Source organism: Paralichthys olivaceus, chromosome 9 (genome assembly GCF_024713975.1).
Source record: "Paralichthys olivaceus isolate ysfri-2021 chromosome 9, ASM2471397v2, whole genome shotgun sequence".
Classification (NCBI taxonomy): Eukaryota; Metazoa; Chordata; class Actinopteri; order Pleuronectiformes; family Paralichthyidae; genus Paralichthys; species Paralichthys olivaceus.
This window is the reverse complement of record NC_091101.1, coordinates 14,454,766-14,480,767: the sequence shown is the minus strand read 5'-3', so window position 1 is coordinate 14,480,767 and position 26,002 is coordinate 14,454,766. Positions and strand designations below refer to the sequence as shown.

Here is a 26,002-nt window from a genome sequence, read left to right as displayed (position 1 = left end):
ACTTGGGAAGGTGAATTTGAACTGCTTCTTTGTTGACGCCTCTGTGTTGATGCCGTTTGCTAATTGGAGAGAAGACTTGTTACAAAAGTGAGAAATGCACCACTGATCTCAGCTGGTTTATGTGTGACATCACTTTTTGGCAGCGTGGGTGATGAAAGCCCTCAGATTAAAAAATCACCACACGCAGAGACTGCAGCCAAATTATGCTAATTTACAGTATATCTCTGAATCCTACACGTATCATCCAGTTGAGAACACATGACAATTGATGTAATGAGCCCATGCCTACAGTGACTTTTACTTTGAAAAACAGCTCATTAGAGACAGAGAAAAGTGTGCTTTCCAAGCCAGAACGAAGAACAGTTGGTTTAGTAGTTACAGGAGCAGTTTTATTTGTGAATGATGAAAATAGCCTGTGAACTACATGCACTACATGCAATGCTGAAGTTATCAATTGAATAAGTTGCATGATTTTTTATCCTGTTAATATATCCTTCAAACTCATTTTTAATACATCTTTTATCGCTTGGGGCAAAACTCTGTTTCTTTGATCCTCTGCAAGTCTTTGCATAAAGGATCATAAGGAATTGTGCCATTAGGATTAGGGGAACAGCTTCTTTTATCAATTACATCAAAGATTCAGTTGGTGCCCATTAAATACTTGCTCATGCAGGCACCCAAACATACAAGTACACATGCAGACCATTTAATTCTCTGGACATCCAAAAGATTGTTGGTAAAAATAAGGAGCACATTTTTGTGCTCGACTTGACTCAGTGTCTGCATAGTAATCAGCTTGTAAATTTGGGTTGAATCACAAGTCAATCCTCAAAGCATCATGCTTGTTAGACCCATAGGCTTGAGGCTAGGAGCTTGGAAGAAAGCCAGGGGCATTTAAAAACAGTCTTCTATCCAAAGAAGGGATGAAAGCTTACTTTTAACTTCTGCAATGCTGCCAGTGCACTGCTGACAATGTTACTGTGCTATGTGCAAACATGCTGACATGTACATCAACCGTAGATGACGCTAATGATAATAAGCAGCAGGGAATATTTTGTTATTACCAAACAGTGCAGAGACTCTCTTATTAGCAGCATAACATGCAGCTACTGTTTACTGTGGAATTTTAAAAAGAGAAAAGCGTTCTGATCAAGATGTAAAATATAGTTTGTTATTTAGAGTAATTACAGCAAAGAAACCCAATAAATTAACACTATGCTGCAGGAAGTAAAAAGCACAACCTCTACAATGCCCTTGTGAGATTGTAAATTTTATGATGGAGCCCTCTGTGTTGAGCATTCATTGAATAAAATCCCTCATGACTTGTTATATGGCAGCTAAGAGGAGATGGATCACCCGCTCAAAGCAGATGTTGCTGCCACACACAGGGCCCTCTGAAAACAATGTGATCCTCCAGGACCAACTAAAGCACACATAGGCAGACACAAACAAAACACAGACATACAGTGATCTTAATGTATTACATGGACGTTCCCCTTTACTTGTAGCTACACAGACAAACACACACGCACGCAGATATACTCCTTTCATATACTTTTACAGCACACAGACACACATGAGGCCACAGATACACAAAGGGATTTTTGCCATAACACAAAACGCACATCACCAAAGCTTTATTTGTTTGTGTGTTATTCTCAGAGCCACTATTGCAGAGAGGACATCGCACAGCGAAGAGCTGTCAATAAAACCTGCTGAGCATGCCCTGAAGTGTTTATTTTAGTATTAAAGGTAAGGTCACACCATCTTTCAGAGAGCAACTTCCTACACAGAATACACAACTAAATTGCGCATATCATATGTTATGTTATGGGACATATTCTGAACTTTGATTTGAAAGAGGAAATGTTTACATGCGATTTTGCTGCACGCCACTGTTGTCTGAAGTGGTGCTTTTCAAAGTAAGAACATCAGAGATTATAAAAACAGGCACGCTCTAAAAACTTAAATCTGGGAGCGTTTTCCTAATGAAGGAGCATCTCATGAGGAACAATTTTTAATTTCACTCCTCTCATGCCTTTTGACTTTAGATATTCTGCTGCTCGCATGTTTTGTAAAGTCACCATTGTCATGGGAATTGAAGTGGAGCACATGCACACAGCGACACACACACAGCTAAATGTCAACCTGCTTCCCCGGGGTAAATGAGTCATATGGTGTTTGGAGAGGTGTGTAACAAGACCCAAGTTGGACCCAAGATAAAAGTTGTTGGTAGCTGGCCTATTAAAAAAAGAGTCACCCCCACGATACATACATAGTGCTCTTTTCATGTTGTATTTTCATTTTGTGCAAGACATTATAACGTGTCCTTGGTGTCCTAACTGCAGTGTAGACTATTACATTGACATCAAAAGAGAGATGCAACATGAGCACATGTGATTAAGATCACTTACGATTTTAATCATCAGGACGGACAAAGCTCTGTGTGCAAACTTCCCCCATCGTCTCTTTTGTGTGATCTGTAAATGAGAGACAATTTGCATTACGTGGCGTTGGTAAAGGGATTAGGAGGCATGATTTATGCTCAAAAGACATTTATCATTCAAAGCAAATGAGTTTCTTTTCTCAGAGGAACAATGGGGGACTGCCTGACTCCTCCCTTAATCTTTGTGAACAAGAAGGGCTCACTAAACTGGAACTGAGGGTCCATGTAATTCAGACCCTGATTAAGCCACTTCCACTAATTTAACATTCGCCTGGCTTTCTGTTCCCCCAGTTATGAGCATTAATCACTGTTACACAAGCCAATAAGAGGTCTAAACAATCATATGTGTTGCTTTTTTATTGGTTATTGCTGAGGCAGGGAAGCAAAGGTTTGAATCAAAGGTTTTCTTTGTCTTTGAAATAAGTAGAGAAATTTGTAGTCAGTCAAAGTAAAGAGGAAAATGCTTTTGTTTCTTTTGTTCTTTCTTCTTCTTTTTGTTCAGAAAACCATTTGTAGATGATTAGCTGAAGGTGCCTTTCGTTTCTCTGAAATTGGCAGTTCAGAAAAAAAAGGACCCTCTACAGTTTACTACTGTCCCTTTTGAAAATGATTTGTTGGAATTGGTCCCTGACACAGCTCCAGGATATTTTGTCGTTAACATCCCAGATCTGAAAAATGTTTTTGACCTCCTCTTCCTCCTCCTCTTCCATGCCTTCTCCCGCACAACTCACCTGCACCACAGATCTGAAAACACACTGTAACTCCTGTTTGAACGTCCGTCCAGAACTCTGAGGCTGTGAGTGTTGAATTTGTTTCCTCCTCACTGAATGTATTTTTTCAGTCATCAGGGGTTTGTCCACGATCACAATGAGCCCAAGGGGACCGTGGAGTCAAAAGAGTCAAAGTGATTGGCATGACTTTCAACCTTGGTGAGGTTTGACGGTTAAATGTGTAGGGGATTGGGGTTGCATTTGGGGGTGGGGAATCCTGGCGGTTAACACATGGCATAGTACTCAGCCAGGGAGATTAATGGTACTGACTGCATCAGCCCATTGACTGGGGATCAGACGATGTAATTGGGTTGGGCATTCTAGACAGCTGCTCATAGCAGGAGCCAATCACACACTCCCGTCCCTGCCATGCTTCCAGTGGTTCACCACCTCAGGTAAAGACATTTGAATCTATCATGTGCTGGAAAAGGTGCTGTAAGTATTTTGCTATTGATCATGTGTCTTTTGTTGGAAGAGATTTTTTCCAAAATCAAACATCCATTATTTTAGACACTTAGTTTGAGTGTATAAGGATGTATACAATGTAAAACCAATGTTCTTGATTTGTTGCAAACCATGCTCTCTTTGCTGTAACTCTTGTCTCTCTACTGATATACAGAAACAAGTTATACAGAAAGCCTTAGGGAAGCTCTGTAAAGCCAGAGCATTTATGGCAAAAACAAATATATAGTACAGTTTTTAGCTCTGCTATATGATGATGACTATATGATGTCTTTATGTCTACAATTTGGTGATTAGAGCAAGTGTTGTCAGTACAAATTGGACCTAACTCTATCTAAAGGAAGTGCAAAGCTTTACTTCAAAACTAGCCAGTTTGGAACGAGTTGGCCTTGCTCCTTTGACATTGTCACACTCCTAATTCCAGCAAAGTCCCTGCTCTGATCCCAGCTGTACCAGCAAAGATATCATGTAAATTTATTGGTGACATTGAGATGGTTCTTTGCTATTCAAATGAGGCCTGCCTCATCAGACGCTAAACGGTACCGCATATTGGCTGGTAGCGGTAACCTCCCCGCAAACAGCTGTGACCCCATGCAGGAAGTCAGACATCCCACTTCCTGTGGCAAGCTGTGCCGCTGGCTCTCTTGGCCGAGGATGGCTTTCTAATTGGTGTCCTCTCACCTCTCCACTATGAGATGCTCCTGCCTGACAGGTCTTGGCAGCAGGAGGAGATGTCCTTGGGGGTAAAAAAAAAAGAAGTGAGATCTAAGAAAATACCAGAGTACAACATTTTAGAAAAAATCCCTCAAAGTAAAGTAAGGGTGAGTTTTATCAGATGTTTCCAAGTGGGATGTCATTGAGCAAACACAACCCCTTTGTTATATGAGCCAAATTCCTGCTAGTTTAAGAAATGGCATTCAGCCACAGTTTTTTTTGTTTTTGTATGAGACAGACTGAAAAGCTGAATTGCTGAATAATAAAATATGTATCCAAGGTTATAGCAATGTGTTCTGTATATTTAAAAAAACTATTTGCTATGAAGATGGATTTTTTTTTGAAAGCCAGCAACATTCAGTAGTATCAAAATAACTTGTTAAAGGCTGAGCAAATGGTGCGAAAAAGAACTTAACATTTTATACTTCTTTGCTCATCAATAATTAAATTTTAATATTATTTCATAGGATTAATGGAAACTTGGAACTTGTACATAATTATGACCAGGATTACTGTCTCACATGTCTGTTCAGACTCATATATGTAAACTTTGAAGAAATAAAAAGAAAATATATATATAACTAAATAATGATTTATTCAGTTATTATTAAATATTATATTAAATTTTAAGAAATTCCCTCGACTCATTCCTAAAATATCAAATTTAAGAGACAGACAGGTGTTTTGTAAAATCCCATCGGCCTTGACCTTTGACGACAGAAATCTAATTACTGTAGTTCATTCTTCAATCTTAGTATAAACATTTATACCAAATTTAAAAAAAAATCCCTTGTGATGTTCATGAGATGTCAAGTTCCTGAGATGTTAAATTCCTGAGAGTAGGATTACAATCTTATGGACACATATAAATAAATGCGTTGTTAGTGAAATAATAAATAAATGTTAGTGGGCTAATTGTTTTCATGCCCGATGTGGAGAGATTAGAGCTGTATGACCCATTGTATGCGCAATGCAATATAATACACTGCCGTGAAAATGTAATTGCTCTGTAAATTAGCTGTTATCTGTATGGATCATCAACGAAACAAATACTGCCCACTTAAATACACATAGGTCACTTTCCTCCATGATTCCCTCACTAAACGTTTGACTTCCAGTCCAGTTCCGGATCACACACCCTCCAGCAGTTCTTTGATGATTTTGTTATAGTGGGTGTCTGGTGGAGTACGGAGAACCATCTGCAGCTAAATGTCAGTAAGATCAAGGGGCCGATGGTAGATTTCCGACAGAGCGAGCAGCTACTGACACCTGTCATCATTCAGGGTGAAGAGGTGGAGATGGTGCAGACCTACATGTACCTGCATATCCACAAACCTTGCCAACCTGACAAAAGAGAGACACTGTATGAGAGAGGCCTGCACAGACTACTCATCTGAGAAGAGACGTAGGTCTATGCAACAGACTGCTTTTCATGGATAATCCAACATCCGAGTTTAGGGCACTGCAGTTTGTGTCTATAAATCTAGGAGTCTGTAGTAAAAGCTGTTTATGAACAACTGTTTTTGGTACTGATTCAGGTAAGTCATAGATATCAAACTTGAGGTCCACCCGCTCTAGAGCTTTGAGTTTCTATTTTGGTTCTTTTTTATATATCTATGTGACTTTCCTTTTGTTAATATACCACTCGGATGTATCCTGTTGCTATTTCCTCCTGTAAGGGTGCCCCAATGGTGATTAATAAATATATCTTCCTATTGACACAACACAATATTTTCCACTCAAATGCCCCCAACCTATACAAAATCCAATTGTACGGGCAGAGATACAGCAGTAATCGTTAATAGAATAGCAGAATCCAGTGTGTGGAACATACATCACGGTTTTGATATGGAGTTCACCGGCTGTGCTCTCAAGACTTTATCTGATAATGTGCAGAGGAAAGAAGCACAATCTTTATTGTTAAAGCCAAAGCCTTTGGGCATCAAACATCAAAATGTCAGGTTTGGGTTAAATTCAAAGGATAAATTATTCATATGGCCTTAGTAAAGGCTGTGCATGGGGTCACCAGCAGGCCTCACAAGCAAAGGAAAACTTGACAGGGAGCTGCACAAGAGTAGTCTCCCAACCCCTGTTAGGAAAGAGAGGGGGGACATCACCGAAGCAGCTGTTCAAGCAAGCAAGGGAAGTGACCTGCTCAGTAAACCATAAACTAGTGTGAAGAATATGCAAAAAAGGCCTCTGCGCTGTACACTGAGTCGGATTTAGCGAGATAGCGTGCTCACCTTGGGGAGGTGATGTATTGAGATGAGACATGCCAAGTCAAACACACTGATGTCACAGCAGATTTAAGAAAGCGCTTGATCCTGCTGATGTACCCAACATCATGACAGAAATCTGTGCCACCACCTATCAGATGACAGCTAAACAATCTCGGGTCAAATATAACATGATGCCGCTGATTAGGTTGCCCTGCGAGCATGAGTTAGTAAAAGAAAATGTCAAATTGTATTCTTTTACCTCAACTTAATTCAGATGGCAAGAAAGCTTAGAGGATTACTGGCACGTCGGGGCCAAAGACTCAGACCGGTAACAAACATTTGATCTCACAGTCTGCTGGGGAGTTACTTCAGATAGATATGATAGCTTATGAAAGATTATTGAAATCTAGAGGCTCATCCTGAGGGGGAAGACACAGAGTTTTCAGCTCGTATCCTTATTTGCTGGGACAGTTCAGTGTATATTAGGGAGTCTTTAGTTTCTTCACGTAGGATAAAAAAGATCAGAATGTGGGAAGCCACACAGAGGATGTCGCACCTTGTTAAGCTCTATGAGACAAATTGTGAATATGGGCAAAACATATACAATTTGATTGATTCATTGATTAATAATGAATTGATAGTTTGAAATGGATCTTATTGAGATGAATCAGATTTAAATCTTGATGCAGTTGATCAGAAAATCAATACCTCTTTCACTGCTATAGGGAAAAAGGCCAAGACTAACCCTAACCCATTACTTTGATTAAATCAACTCTAAATTGTATTATTTTGCCTAAATACATCAAATTGCTTTACTCTGTATGTGTGTGCATGTCTGCTTCATATACTCCTGTGTGTACATCCATCACATGCTGCTGCTTTAAAGAGAAAAGTTTTATTGAACCAATTAATCCCCAAAGATAAAAGCAACCTCTCCTCGTCTTGCAAGACCCTTTTCTTTAAAAAACACAGATTGCTATATTTCTACTGTGAATCTCTGTGGCAGTGACAAGGAAACCAATGCTGACCTTCATTTAGACTATGGAATGACAATACCGGAGGGGAATAAGAAAGTGTGTGTGGGGGGGGGGGGGGGGGGGGAGAAAAACGGCAAATCAATAGCTCATTTTCTGCTTTTTTGTATAGGGATTCTGATGTTTGCTGAGATAAAGGTCGACAAGCCTGAGAGATCTCTTACAGCGTCTTAACTTGAATAACCGAAATTGCTATAGTGTCCACAGCAATTTAAAACTAAGAAATCTGATTTTGCCAGATAGTTTAAAATGTGTCTCAAGGAAAAAAAGTGCAGATTTGTTTGTATTATTAGGAATTTTCTTAAATCCCCTGAAAAAAAAAAAAGGCTACAACTTTTGTTCGTATATATGAAAATAGCACATTACTCCATAATCCAATAAAAAAATAAATATCTATCTTTACTATGGACTGTATATGACATAAACAGTAAAAAAAGTACACTTAACGTATTTTAATTACAGCCATAATTGTAATATAATGTGTTACCATGATTACATTTTATTTTGTTAATGATCACAGCAGGAAACATTATCGCATGGATTCACAGAAAAGCGTCCACACAGCTGGTGAGGTGTGTCCACACTGTATATCAAGCATTACATATACGATATGAGATACTATAAAGCAAACATCAAAAACACTGTAAACAGCTTGGATGGGAGGACCAGCCAGATGTTTAATTCTGATATCACATATTACAATTAATGTCAATGATGTAAAGCTGTGGACTACCATGAAACAGTTGCTTCCAGATTGACATGGCAGTTAGCGACTATAAACACATACAAATCTGGCCTGTGATCAAGATGAAAAGACAATTAAAACTGCATAAGAATAACTGCATCAGATCTCGGATTCAACAACATGAATGAGGAAGCAAAAGATAACATAGTTATATAACCGAAGACAAAGGTCAAATGAAGTTAACCAAACAAAATATTCCAAAACAACATTTAAGTAAGTAAAGTTTCTTTAGATTTTTGTTAAATTAAACTAATTTTACTGTTTACAACAACATTCTCTTTGATCTAATTCATCAGAGCGATAAAAGCTGGCTAAAAGCTACAGTAATATGGATCATCCACCTTGTTTCAAAATGGGTTCCTGCCTCCCATTTAAGCAGAGCTGTCCTTCCCTTGCCAGATGCTCCCCGTTGTGTGTTCTCACAATAATTTGTAGGTTTTGACGATGGATGTTGAAGTCTCCTGTGGACATAATCACACCATCTCCACTTCCATCATTTCTCCCATTCAAAGAAGTGTCAAGTTCACAGCCTCTGGTAATTACGATGTCTTTTCTCAGCGGGAGGGGACGTGTGAAGATGGGTCAGAAACCTCCAACTCAACTTGTGTCAGGGCTACTTTAAAAAGGGTTGGAAAAAAATCTTCATTGTGACATCTTCATTTCTCACTTGTGAACAAACTGTCCACGCGTATATAGATAGCCCCAGTACGACTGAATCTGAGTGTTTGGGATGGAGAGTGAAATGCAGCGTATCGATGGGAATGATCAGCCAACTCATCACCCTGGGTTAATAAATATTTTATGAATAAGACTAGCTAAGGTGTGGGTATTGAACATTGTTTCCTCAAGGTTGTGCAATGCAAATTAAACATTACACCATCAATCAACACAACCAAGAGGGTGAATAACACTATGTTAGGCTGCTGAGGGCATATTGTGTAGTGAGGCATTGTGAGGTAAGTTGAACATTGTGCACTTGACAGAGCTAATATTTCTACAGTCACTGCACTGACAAGTATTCAATTATAGGGGTGTTAATGATAATGTCCAACCCTGGTTCATGCACACTTAGTGTGCTTAAATATACTATCATTTAACTTGCACGCAATAAGACATGGTTTTTAAATGCTACTTATATAGATTATGCATTTAAAGGATGATGCAGAAAAACATATTTTAAATCTTGTTAACAAAATACTATGGAAAGATCAAACAAACATGAGTCATTGTAGTTTTTAGTACCTGTTAGTACAGTGACTGTATTTAATAAATAGTATGGTGACTATTTTCAGAATGAGACCAATGTGTATCCCCCAGTGAGTGAATAATTGATATGCTTTCGTGGGATTCTGGACAACTATGGACAATTTGCATTTAAATACTAATACAAATAATACAAATATAAAAGGGGTATTTTATGTTCAACTAGAATTGCACTCAGTCGAGCACATACCCCCAATAAGGTCCAACAGTCACTGAAAATTCAATCAAAATGCACAAACTCAGTCCCTTAATCATGCTTGATCTTCCTCATACATTATTCTCTATTTCTGAAAATTAAAAAAAACACCCAATCTTAAATTATTTTTAGCCTGTATCTTATCCTTTCACCAAGTTTTGTGGAAATCCGTCCATTTTTTTGCATAATCCTGCTAAAAAAAACAGACCAACAAATAATCAAACAAACAGGGGCCGAAAACATAACCTGCTTGGCAGAGGTAGCAATATCAAAAAAGGTTACATGAAGACATGGAGCCCAATATGCCAGTTAATGGAGCAGGTTGGCTGTTAAAGTACCCGTAGCCATAAAATCACCTGTTGTATGTGATTATTTGTGACATTGATGGCATAAGGACTGAAACCAGAAAACAGATGCTTCCATCTAACCAGTCTGCTGGGCTACTAATGAATCACAAACCCCTTGAATGCTAAGTGGCATTTGAGAAGTCCCAGTGTGTGCTTGTTTTTTTTAGCTGGAATGGTTCTCCCAGAGCACCTTCACCATGACAGCTATAGATGCCTCACTTCCAGTGCCTCATATGGGCGGTCTGTAGAGTGTGTGGTGAGGGATTTTATGTTGTAATGGAAACATGTAATTGTTAACCAGTTAGAAGAAGATTTAAGGTATAGCAGCCTGTTATGTGTGGTTATAGTTGATCAAAATGAAAGCATCTCTCCAAAGAGGAAACCTCCTTCCAGGTTGTTTTCCAGTTGATGATGAAGCTAACCTAATGGAAGTGACTGGTGGGATGTTTCAGATCTTTAATCTGAATAAGCAGCATCCTTTGCCCCCTGCAATTGACTTGCACACATCAGCTGTTGTCTGCTCTGATCAATTATCTCAGATGAAAGTGACAAGTCGTCTGCACCTTTACAGTGTAACATTTCCTGTGTGAGCCTCAATCTGTGGAGTGATGGGATGTCTCTGTCAGCAGATCTGTCTCTGGAAATTCAGGCTTCTCAGCTGTGACACATGCTCAAACAGCAACAGAGATGTGACTATGTTATGGAAGAGAGGTGTCAGTTATTGAATGACCCCCCTCATATATTGGTGGAAAAGAATGAGGTGTCAGAACAAAAGTGGTAATAGACTGGAATACATTAAATGATGTGGAGTGTCCAGCGGTCTGGAACCAATTCTGCCCATGTCTGTACAGCTCAGTTGCCCGAGAATCAGTGGACAGCTCGTATACCCAAGTGTGGTGTAGGGGATTAAAAAGGAGAGGTGTGTGTGTGTGTTTGTCTGTAGACAAAGCTTCTCAAATCATCTTTGATTTCACAAGTATATTAGTGTCAAAAGGGAAACTTCTGAATCAAGGGCTTTTTATTAAACAAATTTGAGAAATTATCAAAATAGTGATTTTTAATGATTTATGATACATAAAAATGCAAAATTTAAACCAAATATTTGCAGACATAAATGAATTGAAGCAAATATGTTAAATATATGCACTTATTTACCTTGTGTGTTTGTAATTTGCAACAATTTCAAACTTCAAAGTGCACATGGCAAAGGGCTTTCATCCATTTCCTAAGCCTTTTATGAGAAATAAAAATGTCTCAGGTTTATTATCTAACAAATGTGCATGCTGACAAGACACTTAAGCTTGACATTTCAAAAGATTTCAAAGTGCGTCCATGCCCCTCCCTATCTCTCTCCCTCACACGTACACACACGTACACACAGGTACACACACACACACACACACACACGCTTCTACACCTTCCTCTCCAGTCTAGTAAATCTCATAGCATTGGCTGTGAAAGCTGCTGGGATCTGCTATTTTGTTCTCTTTGGGATTGCTGCCTCTTCCCACTTGATCCAAACAGTCAGCTTAGGGAGCTTGTGGCACACAAGCGTACAAGTTGCCAAGGAGCTGTCACAGAGATGTCCGCACAAAGGATTTCTGCTGCAGACTAGTGGAGTTTGATATACAGAACAGCGCTTTCCCTCGGTATTTGAATGTACATAGCGGTAGGGGGTGATCCAATTGCAGCCCCGGGAAATGTTGAATTTTAAATCACAAACCCAGTTTAGCAACGAAATGACAGTTTGAGGAGACAAGATGCAGCTTGACAACAGGATTTGTTTAGTGGAAAACATTCAATACCTGATGCCATGCAAATTGAAATCAGGCAGAACTGGGAGAAGGCAAATGAGGGCGATAATGTGGTTATCAACTACTTTTCAACTCAGCACTTGAGACAGGGTGACAGAAAATGTATAAAAATCAAGAAGTCAACAATAAATGGGTTTAAAATACACAGAATTGAACTACAACCAAATCAGTGCTCTTATTTTATCACGATTTCAAAAAACTTTTCCATCCCAATATAAATGGAGAAAGACCCTGATGGTAGCTGTTTATATTGTTTCTGTCACTATACCCCGATGATTACTGACACACCAATGTCACTCAAGCTAGACAGGTTTGGTTCAAGTGCTGAAAAACTCCAGAGTGAATCTTCAGCTGCTGTCCATCTAATGGCATCAGAGACTCGAGCGAGCCCCCGACCACAGACAGCACTCAATCAGTCTGGGCCTTCAAACTGACCTTGCTCTGCAATCATCTAGCTACAGGGGATTAGGCAATCACTCAAACCACCTGGAAAGGACTGTTTGTTCACATCCCACAGCCTCCATCATATCACAGATATACGTCAAAGTAATTTTTTTTCTTTAAGCCCCCGGATTCATCAATAACTCTCTGATTAGGGAACAACCCCAGTGTTTCGCACAAACAAATTTACAGTGTCAATTGTTCGTTTATCCCTTTCGTTTTCTTTTAGCTAGAGGCATGCTGGTGCACCCCTAATTGGACATTGTCGCTTGATTATATCTATTATATAATCATGATAATGAGAAACTTCACAAGAGATATTCAGGCTTGTCTGCTTTTAGCAATAACACATACAGAATATCAAATGTTCTCATTACTGTACATCTCCTTCTTTCACTTAGTTTTTCACAACTGTTTCTCTTTGTAATTGCTGTATAGTCTTCTAAAGCAGCCCTGCTTGTTAACACTTATTCCAACCAGTGAGGGGGTGTCATAGAAATGTCCCCCCCAACACCCAACAGCATGACTGGGTCACTTTGTGACAGCCCTCTCCCCAAGTTGCTTTCATAGTTTACACTTTGCTCTATAATTGCTAATGAGACGAGAAGAAATATATAATACCAAAACACCACAACTGGAGATCACACTGATCTTGTCTGGTCTTTTCCTTTATTTGTGCTGTTGTCTGACAGCATTTCAATACTAGAATGGTTAAAAATTGTATCAGATGCCTGACAAATAATACTTGACTCCATCAATGTATTTCTAACCCAATTCCAATTATCGCTTTGGAAAATGTAAATTAAAATGACCACATTTAATAAGCTTCCTCAAAGGTGTAAAAACAGACATAATTGTTAAATTTTCTGAATAGTTTTGAGAGAATTCAACATGACTGATCAGAGAAAAGAAAAAGAAGATAAAGAGGAATAAGAAGCTGTTTGTAGCAAATAATTATAACTTGCCCAATTAAAATAACAGATGGCCAAGACGACAGGTATCAATCCTTTTTCTTTTTTTTGTATGGTTGGCAGAAAAACATCTTCCTCTACTCTAGTTTTTACAGCCATGTCTATCATGGCTCCACCCTCTGACAACATAGACGATATTTGCTACACACCAGTCTGTGGAAAGACTCCAAATTCATGCATCTTCAGATTTCAAACTACATCAATAAAGTCAATGGAAACATGAATATTGATTCCTCATAAATGTTTACAATCCTGAATTCTAGCCATTACTGTTTTGAATGTAAATACATAGTGAAGATCAGAATAAATGTGTAAATTGGTAGAAGCTAATGGAGGCATCAGCATTCAATTAAAGATTTAATTTTCTTCTACATTTATGATATAGGTTTTTTTTCCAACAAAGCCTTTGCATCGGACCTCAATGCCCTTGAGAAGATAAAGTCAACTTGCAGTTCCAGTCAAAAACACTCAATGACGAATGTCAGTGCAATATAATGTCTCAATTCATTTACCTTCCATCACGCTACAAACTATTTACTCTAACCAATGCTGTAATTACTCTACTATTTCTCTGACATTCTCCATTACACGTGGCATCTACTGCACTTCTGTCCATCCCGGGAGAGGGATCCCTCACATGTGGCTCTCTCTGAGGTTTCTACGTTTTTCCCTGTTAAACAGGTTTTCGTTCATTTTTCCTTACTCTTGTTGAGGGTTAAGGGCAGAGGATGTCACAGCTTGTTAAAGCCCTATGAGACAATTTGTGATTTGTGAATATGGGCTATACAAATACAATTTGATTGATTGATTGATTGATTGAAGATATCCGTTATGCATATTTCTTTAAATCTGATGCCAGCTATTTGAAAGGATGACAAAGAGCCCCTACTTAATATCTGGCCTGATAAATTGGGCACTCCTGCCATGTGGTACAAGTACAGTTTCAAAATGTATTGACATGGCCTTTGTCTGTGCTGCAATGTGCGGTATAGAACTGCTGCCCTGACTCAGTAACATTTGACCCAACAGAGAGAGAAAATGATGATTGCATGAAGTGAGGGAGCAGCTAAGGGGTGACTTTTCAACTCAAAACACCAAACATCAACTTTGCATATACTACCTGGACTTACTGCTAAATGTCAATGTGTTGCTACAAATGAGAGTGATTTGCTCAGGGCATTTCCAATAATGCTGGAGCATCGCTCTCATAATCTCTGCCGTGTCCTCTGTAATAAAGCCTTGTTTCAGGAGCATAAAGCCCTGTTGCACCCTTGCTTTATACGTGATACTTCCTGCATCCAATTACGGGGCACATTAGGGTAATTTTCTCACAGTGCTGCATTTGCATTCTGTCTGAGACAGGCGACAGGGATGTCAGTCATTAATCATGGCCCAATGAGGGCTGTCAGAGCATTGTCATGCTTGTCAAATGTCTGCTCTCTAAACTCCCTCCAGTTATCAAATCCAGATCTCTGACCCACCTTCAAAGCTCGACAGAGCCGGAGGTGACCTCCTTTGAGCAGGTAAAAGTGTGAAGGGGAGTAATGTGTTTGTCTGTGCATGTGTGTGTGTGCGCACATTTATCTGTCAATCCCCCTAGACTTGCCACTTGTGTGTGTGTCCCTATGTGTAGGTGCGGGTGAGGGATGAATTTTGTTGCCTAAGATCTCAATTAGCTAATCACTGTTTGTTTCTGTTTCTGTTTTTAGAGTTTCCACAGTCGATACAAACATAATAGCAAGCTGAATTTTAACAAAAGCTGGTGATTGTGTGTAAACGCAAGAAGAACCCAATGATTAGATAGTGCTAAATAATGCTAATTCAGCTGTGGCAATGCTGAGAAACGGCAAAAAGCCACTGTTGGTTTTCCAGAGACTGTTGACACTAAATCCATGCCACAGTGCCAGATGTGAGACAATGAAATGTTTGCACTATTTGAATTGGCTTTATGTTACCTCTTCTTTTCGGTCACTCCAAATAACACCTTGATGTCCATTATCTGCACACGTAATTGCCATATTGATTTTTCCTGTTGCTTCTTTCTTTTCATCCCACAATGCTTTAGCTTGCCATTGTTCAATAGATGTTATTGAAAGTAAAGGTTGATTGCCTAGAATACTACTTTGAAAAAGGGCCATAAAAAGCCTACAGCAGTGCTTTTGCAAATTTTGGCCTGGTTACTTAAATAAATTGTTGTTATTTTTTTCTTTTTAAAAGAAAATTACAGTTTTTAAGTTTTCAGTTTTATTGTTGCTTCAAGTTTATTTTAGAGGTTTTATAGAAAAGGGAAGAAATTATGAAAATGTGAAAGGTAAGAAAAAATTGGAAATGCAATATACATTATTTGGTGTATAAATTAAATGCATCCTTATAGATAGATATAAAGATTGTATTAATTTCATAATCTAGCAACAATGCAACAGCATATAGAAACCTCTAACCGTGGAAATTGATTATATATTCAAACCACAAACACAACACACCCTGCATCAACACTGTTGTTTTGTTTGATCTTCCAGATTTCAAAGGGGAGGGAGAAGCGTCCCACCATCGGAGAAACTCTGACAATAAACTCCACAGAGGAAGAGCTTCAGGGACTTGCTGCCTTAACTGCAGGAAAGCTCTGGGTGTGTGTGTGTGTGTGTGTGTGTGTGTGTGTGTGTGTGTGTTGAACAGGAACAGGCTTGTCAGGCACAGTGGCTGCCCTGTGATACTGTCTTTAGATTTGCACAGAGAAGTCGCAGTAAAAGCAGTTTCTCTGATGTACTTCCTCACTGCGAAAGGGGCATGATGTGAACTTAGTTTCTCTTCATTACCTATCAGGCAAGGCAACGTTATATATGTCTCATCTTTTTTTATTCAGGCAGGAAACCCCTGAGAGGAAAAAAATAAAGTAGTAGTTGTTATTAATGAAGTAGGGCAACACAGAGAAACACAGATGTATTTATTTATTTATGTAGCCATGCTGGTCAATGATGATTTGTTGGTCAGTTCAGCCCCCCCCCCCCCCCCCCCCCCCCTTTTTGTTTTGTGTGAAATATCTATTTGAAATAGAGATATTTAAACTCCCTGCAGATTGAGTTTAATTCCCTTTCCTACTCTTTCATATCATGTAATAAACACTGATTATAACATTACTGTGACAATGTTTGCATACTCAATACAATCTAACAAAGCTGCTACTACACTGTCTGGGTCTGACATCCTATTCCCAATAGAAATATCTTTACTGGCTCAAATGCATTTCTCTGTGTATCCAGAATCTTTGTGAAAGGAAAACTTACAAAGTCAAACTTTGTTTAAAAAAAGCCAACAATGGGTCAAGGGATGGCTGTGCAGTGTTGCATTTAGTGTGATTACAGGGAATGGCATTGCAGAAACACTTTATGAGTACCCACTTACCGTCAACAACATTACTAGTTTGAAAACAAAAATGGTAATGTCTTACATTAGTAAGATCTATGGCCTTTTGTCTACTGCACATCTTTTCACATCAGGATTTGACATTGTGCAAAACACATTTTGAAATAAAGACACAGCTGCATGGATTTTATTTTGCTGTACGGTCTCCTATCAGTAATTGCTCTCTAATGGCAAGGGGAGATTTTCTGGCTTGGCTTTGATTCTCTAATGTCCAAGAGGACAAGGTCAATGTTAATTACCACCAATTACCCCAAATTTTGACGAATCATTTGGGTTGTCTGGCAGTGAAGAGCATTGTCTCTGACCCTCTTTCAAACCTTGCCATAAATACTCAACTGAGATCAGACTGAATGTGGTTATTCATTGGGCCTAGCCATATGGTTATAATCATTGTGATGGTGCTGAGCCCACTGATTGACTATTACTTGTCTCTCTGTAATAAAGACACTGGAAGAGGCCAGTGCTGTGAAAAAAAAGTATTTTGCACCACCCACTTTTCTTATCTGTTATCACCTGAGTTCCGCAGGTTGATGCAGTTTTAAAGACTGGTTCTCTCTCTGCTTATGTATTTATGTTGCACAGAGATGTGAAGAACAGTTGTGTGCTAGGTCCCAGGGGTAATCTCTCCAGAGTGTCCCTAAAGGTTGAGCAGAGATGGAAAGAAACTCCACAGAACCTCTGCCCTCTCTGTGGAGAATACCCCACAGAAACATTAAAGCATGAGGGAGCAGAAGCTGTAACTGGTTTTGTAAACTACTGCAGGAGGATGAGCCTGTTGAGTTTGTCTTTATTCTTTTGTACTTTCTTTTACATATAACATTATACATTGTATTCTCAATAAATTATCAAATAAAACAAATAGTTAATAAATAATAATGAATACATATAATAAAATGCTTAATGTTTATCAGGTTAGTTGGTTTCAGTGTTTTTAACATGAGATCTGATTGGAATTTAAATCTAGTTTATTTTTTTGTGTAATCATAGTTTGAGAATCAAGGTTTTATTTGATAGCCAGCAGAGTTGAGAGCACAATAAAGTGTCAGCTTGCACAGCAGGATAATATTGGATCCTAAGCCCCCCCAAGATAGGCTATCTTCTCTCTCAAAAATCCTTTACATTAACTTTACATGAGTCACTCTGTTTTCTGGTTGGCAACCTTCTTCTTTGTGCAGGCAAAAAATTTCATTTTGTCTTTCAGGGCTTATCGCAACTATCTCATTTTCTCACACACAAAAAGCGACGGTTTTTATCCATCTGCTGACCTCATTTTCATGGCCAGGCTGAAATCGTTGAGTGGAATTTTCTTTGTGTGTACACTCAGCTGTCCCTTGGATGTCGTTGGCATGTCTCCGAAGCAATTTTCTCAACTATGAATAATTCACCAGATATTATTCCAAAGGTCATCTTATAGTAATTAGTACCCTGCTGTTGACTAAACAGCCTCAAGGTACCTGATGGCCAGTTTAATTACAATTTGAAATGAGTGTACTGTTTGACAATCTCTATATGTTCTCCTGACACTTCAACAGATGACACCTTGAGAACTAAGCAGGCTTACAATAAGTTGGCTTGTTAGCAGATGGGGACGGACTGTGTGTGTGTGTCCGAGTTTCTGTGTGTGCTTGGGGTGGAGGTGGGAGGGCACAGATTGTGCTGTTAAATCACGAAATCCTTACTGTTCAAATATGCAGTAATTACTGGAAATGCAGATTGGTGTTGTTGAGTATGCATGTGTTTTGACAGTGCGGACATCCTCGGCACAGACCCTGTCTCATTATTAACCAATTACCATGGAAAACTAATGGGACAGGTCACAGCCGGCTCTCTTAAGGAGGCTGGGGACTGAACATATGCTGAAGATGCAGTGAGATGACACAGTCCAGCAAGCCTTTGGCACGTTACGAGGTACATGACATGGCTCTTTGTGTCGCGCAAGTTAGGAGTCAGTGCCGGGAGATACTGTCATGTCCTGTTGTCGTGAACATCAACCCCTGCACTGTACTGTATGCTTTAGGTTTCCTCTCTGAGGGATTGTATGTATTCATAAGAGAACAGTGTAAAAAGCACGAAGTCAAAAGGGCCTCAGGTAGGATACATAGCTCAGGGGGATTGTCGAAGCTGTTGCTGAGTTTGCCTTTGAGGTACAAAGCTCTCATAGATGGATGGGTGGATGGGTACATGGATGGATGGATGAGTAGATCTACAGATGCACAGTCCAGATTTATGACAAGGAATGGACAGAATTTTTGGAAATAAAATCAAATGTAATAAAATAAACGTCCATGTAGAGTTTTGTTTTCTGTATCTTACTGTGTATGAAACCAAATGGCTACAGTATAGTGGACAGCCTAAGGGCATCACTGAAAAGATGCTGCAGGATGATGATGATGCTCAGTGAGTCTAAACTAAACCACAGCTTGTCATTCTGAGCAGGCAGAGCACATGAAGGAGCAAATACATTTCTCTACTCCTGACTTAAAGTTACATTTACCTCTTGACCCTCGGACCAAAAGGCTAAAATCAAGGGTTTATTGTATTCCATTAATTTGCTCGTCTTCTTTATATGCAACTTCCTAGGGTCTGTAACTTATGCTGATATGATCATGTCTGGACAGTGTAATGAGTAGAGGAGCCACCTGGTGATGGGAAGCACATTTATTTGTATCGTTGGACCATATCAAAAAGGTTGATTGAGGAGTGCTCTCTTCCAATTAACCCTTGACTCTCATAACTTTATGTATACTGACATAAATAGCACAAGAGTTTTACTGAGTATACAGATGGAAATGAGCATTTGATTGAGGTCATACCTCTCATTACTGAAATCCAGTGGATATAGGAAGATATTTTCATTATTGATGGTGTAAAGTCCTGCAGTTGACTATGCTAAGGTAAAGCTAAATGCTTTTCACATCCTGTGGGGGTAGTGTAGCTATGGGAAATTTTCAATGTTTAAAACTTAAAAATATAAGCAACTGTCAACATCAACAACATGACTGCACAAACCCTAGAAATTATTACCAAACTTAGCAGTTGCTGTCGGCTCAAATGTCTTTAAACTCATTGTTTTAGTTCTTCAGCCCACAAGTCACCAGTTTTGGTGTAGTCTCTCATTTGTGCTTTGAGCATGAGCATTGGCTACAGCAAGTATCTGTTTTCAGGGTAAAAGCTCTATAACACTATCTGCCCAGAAGCAAAGAAAACAGATATATATGCTGTTGGCCAGATAATGCAGTTTTTAATGACAAAAGAGCCAAAAAATGCTGTCAGATATTGGTGGAGACCTAAAACATTACAAAGAAGAGTAAATATTGCTCAAATGCTAATGTTGCTCCATATAAAGTGTAATTATGTGATTGTTTGCGAGTTTTCCGGATCAATTTATTCAACTTTACTTTTCTTTATTTTTATTCTATTGTCCTTTTTATATTTCTTTATTGTTTTGTCTACCTCATTCATGCCTGCTGCTGTTAGAAGTATATAAGTGCATTGATCAATAAAGTTTTATCTAATCTAATCTAATCAAATTTATATTGTGACAGTAGTCAATGTTAATTTTTCTTTTTTTCAGTTTTTAAAAGTGTTTTTGATTGACTTGACACATCCACATGTCTTTGCATTTTATTGGAAGAAACTTTAGTTTTGGGAATTTTGAGAATCTATTCACAGGCCTGGGTTTAACTGATGTACATAGCAGCAAAATAAAATAAAATGTGAATTATTTGAACAATTGTTACTTTTTGAAGCTGCCAGTTTCATTGTTATTTGTCAATTAGTGCTTTGGAAAATAAAAGGAATACAAAGCATCTTCGACCTTTAGCATCTGCTGAAGAGACATGCAGCAATATTGTGTGAGTTGTATTGTTCCCTTGGTTCTTTTTGCTTTTGCCATAAATATACACGTATATGTCATAGGCCATATCCCCAGCGGCATTAATTTCTTGAAATTATGAAGGTGAAACGCCATGTCCAATTTGATGGGTCTTCTTTCATTAGCTTGTAATTGCAGTAATTGGAAAACAGTGACAGTATGCTCTCCTGTCAAATCTATCGTTGAATGACAATGTTCTCAAACAACGATGTAAAGTGAAGGACAAACACGATCCAAGCGTACTTTGAGGACTCAATATTTAATGGCTCAAGTAAAATTCAATGACAAGAAAAATCATTTCACCATATGGAAGTTTTTTTTTCATAGATTTAAATGGAATATTTTACAAAGGCATGACAACACAGACTGTATAGCTTTAACTGACCAATACAGATTTGCTGGCAAGCATTGAAGCCTTCTCTCAAAGCAAACTCGACCTGACTCACTGATGACTAATTTACAAGCATATACTTAAGTCTTATATCATATTTTGATATATTTTTTTTTTGTACAAGATACATTTGTGTACATAAAATATTCTGGCAAGGAGCATGCCAGTATACACGTATGTGCACACACACATCCATACATGCAAGGAGACACACACATTCCCCCTCACACATACATACAAGATCACCTATAAACACATTCAAACACACTCTCATCAATATTATGCATATGTATCCATTTACATTACAACAGAGATTGTCATCTCATTACTTCTTTCCTTTTTTCCTTTTGAAACAACGTAATAAATTCCATTAGATAACCTGTTGACTTTCATCTTTCCTGTTTGTCTTTCTAGTTTGTAACCATTGGTACTAGTTCTTAGGGGTACTGCTATATACAATTTAAAATCCAGTTTACCTGACAGTATAGATATTTGTGTGTAAGCGGAGGCATAAGTGGTACGCACATTTCACAAAGTTTGAATGTGTACACCATGTAACATTTGCTTTGCTCCATAAGACAGACAAACAGGTAGAGTAGTAAACACCAATACGGACACTGAATCTAATGACGGATGCATGGACCACACAGGCAAGTGTCAAAACGCCTTGTGCTAGTCCAAACAGTTCATGCAAATCATGACACGGGTGGGCATGGTAATTATGACACACATCTGAATAGAGTAATTTCAGAAACTTAAAAAAGCAATTTCCAGTCTTAAGTATAATGTATTTTCTATTTCTATCACCAGGGCAGAGGGAATTAGAAAACTATGAAAATAGCAATGAGAGCAGAATCGTGCAATGTGAAAACATGTCACCATATCTTGTCTTTTTCACTGTATGTTTTGTGAACAATGAAAAACCTTTGAAACAGTCAGACAAGCATCATCCCAAAACAGATATACATATGTTATGTCTTTTGCTTAAAAAATGAATAACTTATTGAAACACCACTACATTTACCTCTAAAAGAACTTATGGTAAAATTATATGCAGTAGACAAAATAACTTATGTTAGTATCAAAAGCAACATCCTACAGATGTACATTCATGCAGTTACTGTACTGTTCCCTCTCTCTTGATTAGTGTAGCTGCTGCAGCGTTACAGTACAAGTGGGTTATGTAGGCAGGAAAAGTTAAAACACAGTGAGAGTTACAGGTAGGTAATATTGTGCTAACTGTACACGTGTGATTGGATGAATTATTCCAAACAATCACATTCCTATTACAGTGTGTGACAGTGTATTATCTCTAACTTATTTCATGGTTATTCTCTCCCTCTGCGATATGAGGAAGGGCTCAATTTACTGTGTAAATTTTATAAACACTCCAAGAGTAGATAACATCTGTGTTTCTCTTTATTAATGAATGGGAAGGTTAGCTGTTATTATTTCAGTTATATGTTGGTTGAAATGATCCAACCAGGGATTGATCCACCCTATTTATTCATGTGATCATAAACAGACTGAAAAGATGTGGGAGTACATTGAGAAAACTTTAGGATCACATATCACAAATTTTGGATTTGCATTTCTCAGTTATAAAATTCCAATTTCCCGTGACATAATGCATGTTTACTTTTGATATATGCTCCTTTTAAATAAATATGAATTGTTTGTACCATTTGGTGAAACATGTCTATCCTGGGAAATGACATGGAAAGTGATAGAGTGAAATAAAAAACATCTGAGTATTAGTAAATGACATGAAATTGGATTCCCAAACTGGGACATTTTCTTCAATCTGTTTATAGGAGGATTCATTTAAGTTTCTTATTTTGAATTAAATCAATTTTCACAATTGACTGAGGTGGAATTGAATTGTCCCTTCCTGTGTCCTTGACACACTGTTCCTTTAAGTGATCATCTCAGAGCCTCAGATATATTCTCTTCATAATGATAAGAGTCCTGACCCTATAGTATCAGAGAGAATAGGCGTGGTAGCTAAGAGCATGCAAACACAATTTGCCTTGCGCCTTCCCTCGAGAATGCCACGTTGCATTATAGATTTAGGCCTGTTCCCAATTTGCAGGATGGTACAAGAAAATGAATCGCATGAATCATATACCTGATGATGTAGACACCTGGCTTGGATGTTACTGGGGACATCCAAGACAAAATGGATATCAGCAAAGTCACTTATTGCTGTAGCAATAGATTATACTGCACCCAATCTGTTAGTACAGAGTTAGTCTGAAGTAGTTATCATCATCAGTACAATTTGCACACACAGGCAGTGATGCAGTGTGTGTATGTGAAACCATGGTGAGAGGCAGCCTGCAGGAAGGTCCTTTCAAATGGTGCCAATGCCTATTATTTTGACAACTGCAAAAATAACTTCAACATCAATAATTAAATTCGACTCAGTACCCTAAAAAATGTATGCATCTACCTTGGTCAATTAATGTGGTGTCAACACGTATAGCAAACAATTATAGTGGAAAATTTGCAGCTAAACTGAGCTATATGAAGATGCAAAATAATAATTGAAGCATTAATATGGATGTTTACATTGAAATAATGGAGATGGAAATGTGAAGCTGCTTTTTTCCGAGCGCTTGTCATCTTTTTCATTACCTCTACATATGTGGAGCATGTTTCTGGCCAGCCAAGAGAATCAATCCTAACCACATCAAGGGTCGCCGATGAGATCACACATCAAAGTAATTAGACTAAGAATTTCATAATTGGCTCCATAGCTGTTATTATGTGAGAGTTTATAAATAGAGAAAAATGTAAGAAACAGAAACAAAGGGAAGGAAACAAAGGGTACGTTTCCAAAGCGCATCTGTCTGCGCTTTTCAAGGCTAAGCTACTGAGATAATGCTAGGAGAGAACATTTTCTTAATAGAGTTGGCAGAGATGAGGTGACCACCATATGGAAACATCCTGGGCATGTGTGTATGTGCAGGAGTTTGTGTTTTTTCTTCTGTAACAGTTTGTGTACTGGTCCATGGTGAAAATGTAGAATACAAAAGATTACCGGTGCTGTCTAACACTGGCCTAGTTATGCTTTGTAGACTTTTTTTTTATCCTTCTGCAGTCCCCTGACCAAAATAGACTTCTGAAACATGTTCATTGAAGACAAAAGAAACATCTTCCACCACCAAAGGAGTTTGTGCTGCGAGTTACACAGAGCAATACTTCACTAGAACTTGAACAGAAACAGTGTCCACCCAGAGCTCATAATTAACATTTAGCCCAGTTTAGTACACTCAACACAAAGTAATGTATTTTTATTTGTTTCTGTGCAAGGGAAAGGTTTTTTTTAGCTGGGCCCAAGGACTTTAAAGAGTACATTGCCCTGTCATGTCACTGAGCAAACATCAAACCGAAAGCAAAAACGTTTTTTTTCTGTGATGGATCTACTTTGGTATAGAACTACCTTTTATGTATTATACATGGGTCTGTTATGTTAACACTTACATTTCATTTCATAGACTAAAGTTTTCAGACTGATCCCATGTGGTTTTGTCTGAACAACATTGTCATGATCAAATCCATTCTCAGATGTCTTCATTAGTAAAACTAAGCAGGAGCTGGTCAAAGTTATTCAAATTATGCATACCCCCACACGTACGCATACACACTGATCAGAAGTCACTGACAAAAAGCCGTCAAAGGAGGGAGTCACAAGTACGACAGGCCGGTGAAGCTCTGTCTGTTATGCTTACAACTGGTGCTCATGTAAGAAAGAGCTGCTGCCCCCACCAGTGGGCGTCTGCTGACCGGGGGAGGAAAAACTCGCCAGGGGGATGACCTTGACGGGGTCCTCCTTCTTACTACTGCAGTGTCTGTCCAGGGTGTTGTAGAACTGCGGTCGGTTGATCCCTTTGTCCAGTTCATCCTTTTTGGGCACAGACCTGCCCAGGGTATGGCGGCCATCCATGACCCCCATGCCTCCCATGTTAGCTCTGGCTCCTCGGGCACAGCTCTGCTGGAAGCCAAAGGAGGGGAGGGTACCGATGATGGCGGTGGGGTTGGAGGTGGGGCTGTTGCTGCCAGGACCCTGGAACTGGGCCAGGGCTGGAGGCATCCAGCAGCTGTCCGAGTGGCCCAGTATCAGACACTCCTGGGTACAGGTCTCAGAGGCCTCAGCCAAGGCTTTCTGCAAGTTCACCTCGATGGCTGTAAAAGAGAAAAAGAAGAAAACAACATAGTTAATCTAACAGGTCGGAACGTACAGACTGCAGCTGAAATGATTTTTGGGTGTCGTAAAGGCACTGAATGAACTCGTGAATCATAATGTAAACAGAAGATAGTTGTCGTCTTATTCGTTTTTGACCTACAAAATGTCAGCCTTTTAGAGAAATGAAAGTCAGTGATAAATGTTTCATTTCATCTTGTAATGAGAAAAACACCAGCAGAGCATTTAATTTCCATTGGTATTCCCATGACTCTGTCTGTTTACCTACAATATGCAATGAATTCCCAGTAGCTTAATTAGAGTTACAAAAAAAATGTCTTGCTGTTTATGTCTCGGATTGACTTTAGTGTATTAAATCATTAATGAACATCGTAACAAAGTGTTGTTTGTTTTCATCACTATCAATGTGGCACACCTTAAATCTTTCTGATCTTTCAGAATCCAGAATAAATCTGGTCAAATAAGAAAACTCAACATGAGAACTGGAAGAAAAAAAGAAATAAGACTACGGCAGGATCCTGTGAGCGTCTTTAGCACATTCAGTTATAATTAATAAACATAGTTAGTTATGCCAGCATTAGGTCACATGCGTGGAACAGAGGAAAAAACTGTAAACTGAATGAGCAGACAACTGGCCAAGGCTAAACACTCAAACTATCTTATCTCATTATCTTGGCACATGTGG

At 38.7% G+C, this 26,002-nt stretch overlaps 1 protein-coding gene and 1 long non-coding RNA gene across 4 annotated transcripts in view; one reads left to right on the top strand and one right to left on the bottom strand.

Annotated features, from left to right (window-relative positions):
- Positions 1 to 300: 300 nt before the first annotated feature.
- Positions 301 to 4,676, top strand: LOC138411501 (uncharacterized). The gene is made up of 2 exons (XR_011244131.1): positions 301 to 3,203; positions 3,288 to 4,676. It is a non-coding gene; the product is annotated as an uncharacterized lncRNA (long non-coding RNA).
- Positions 4,677 to 20,945: 16,269 nt separating this feature from the next.
- The window catches only part of pcdh11 (protocadherin 11), a 122,745-nt gene continuing 117,688 nt past the window's right edge, over positions 20,946 to 26,002 (bottom strand). For all 3 annotated transcript variants that reach the window (XM_069531747.1, XM_069531749.1, XM_069531746.1), the window contains one exon: positions 20,946 to 25,298. In XM_069531747.1, the coding sequence (XP_069387848.1) occupies positions 24,841 to 25,298 (458 nt within the window). In that variant the 3' untranslated portion in view covers positions 20,946 to 24,840. The remainder of the gene's footprint in view (positions 25,299 to 26,002) is intronic.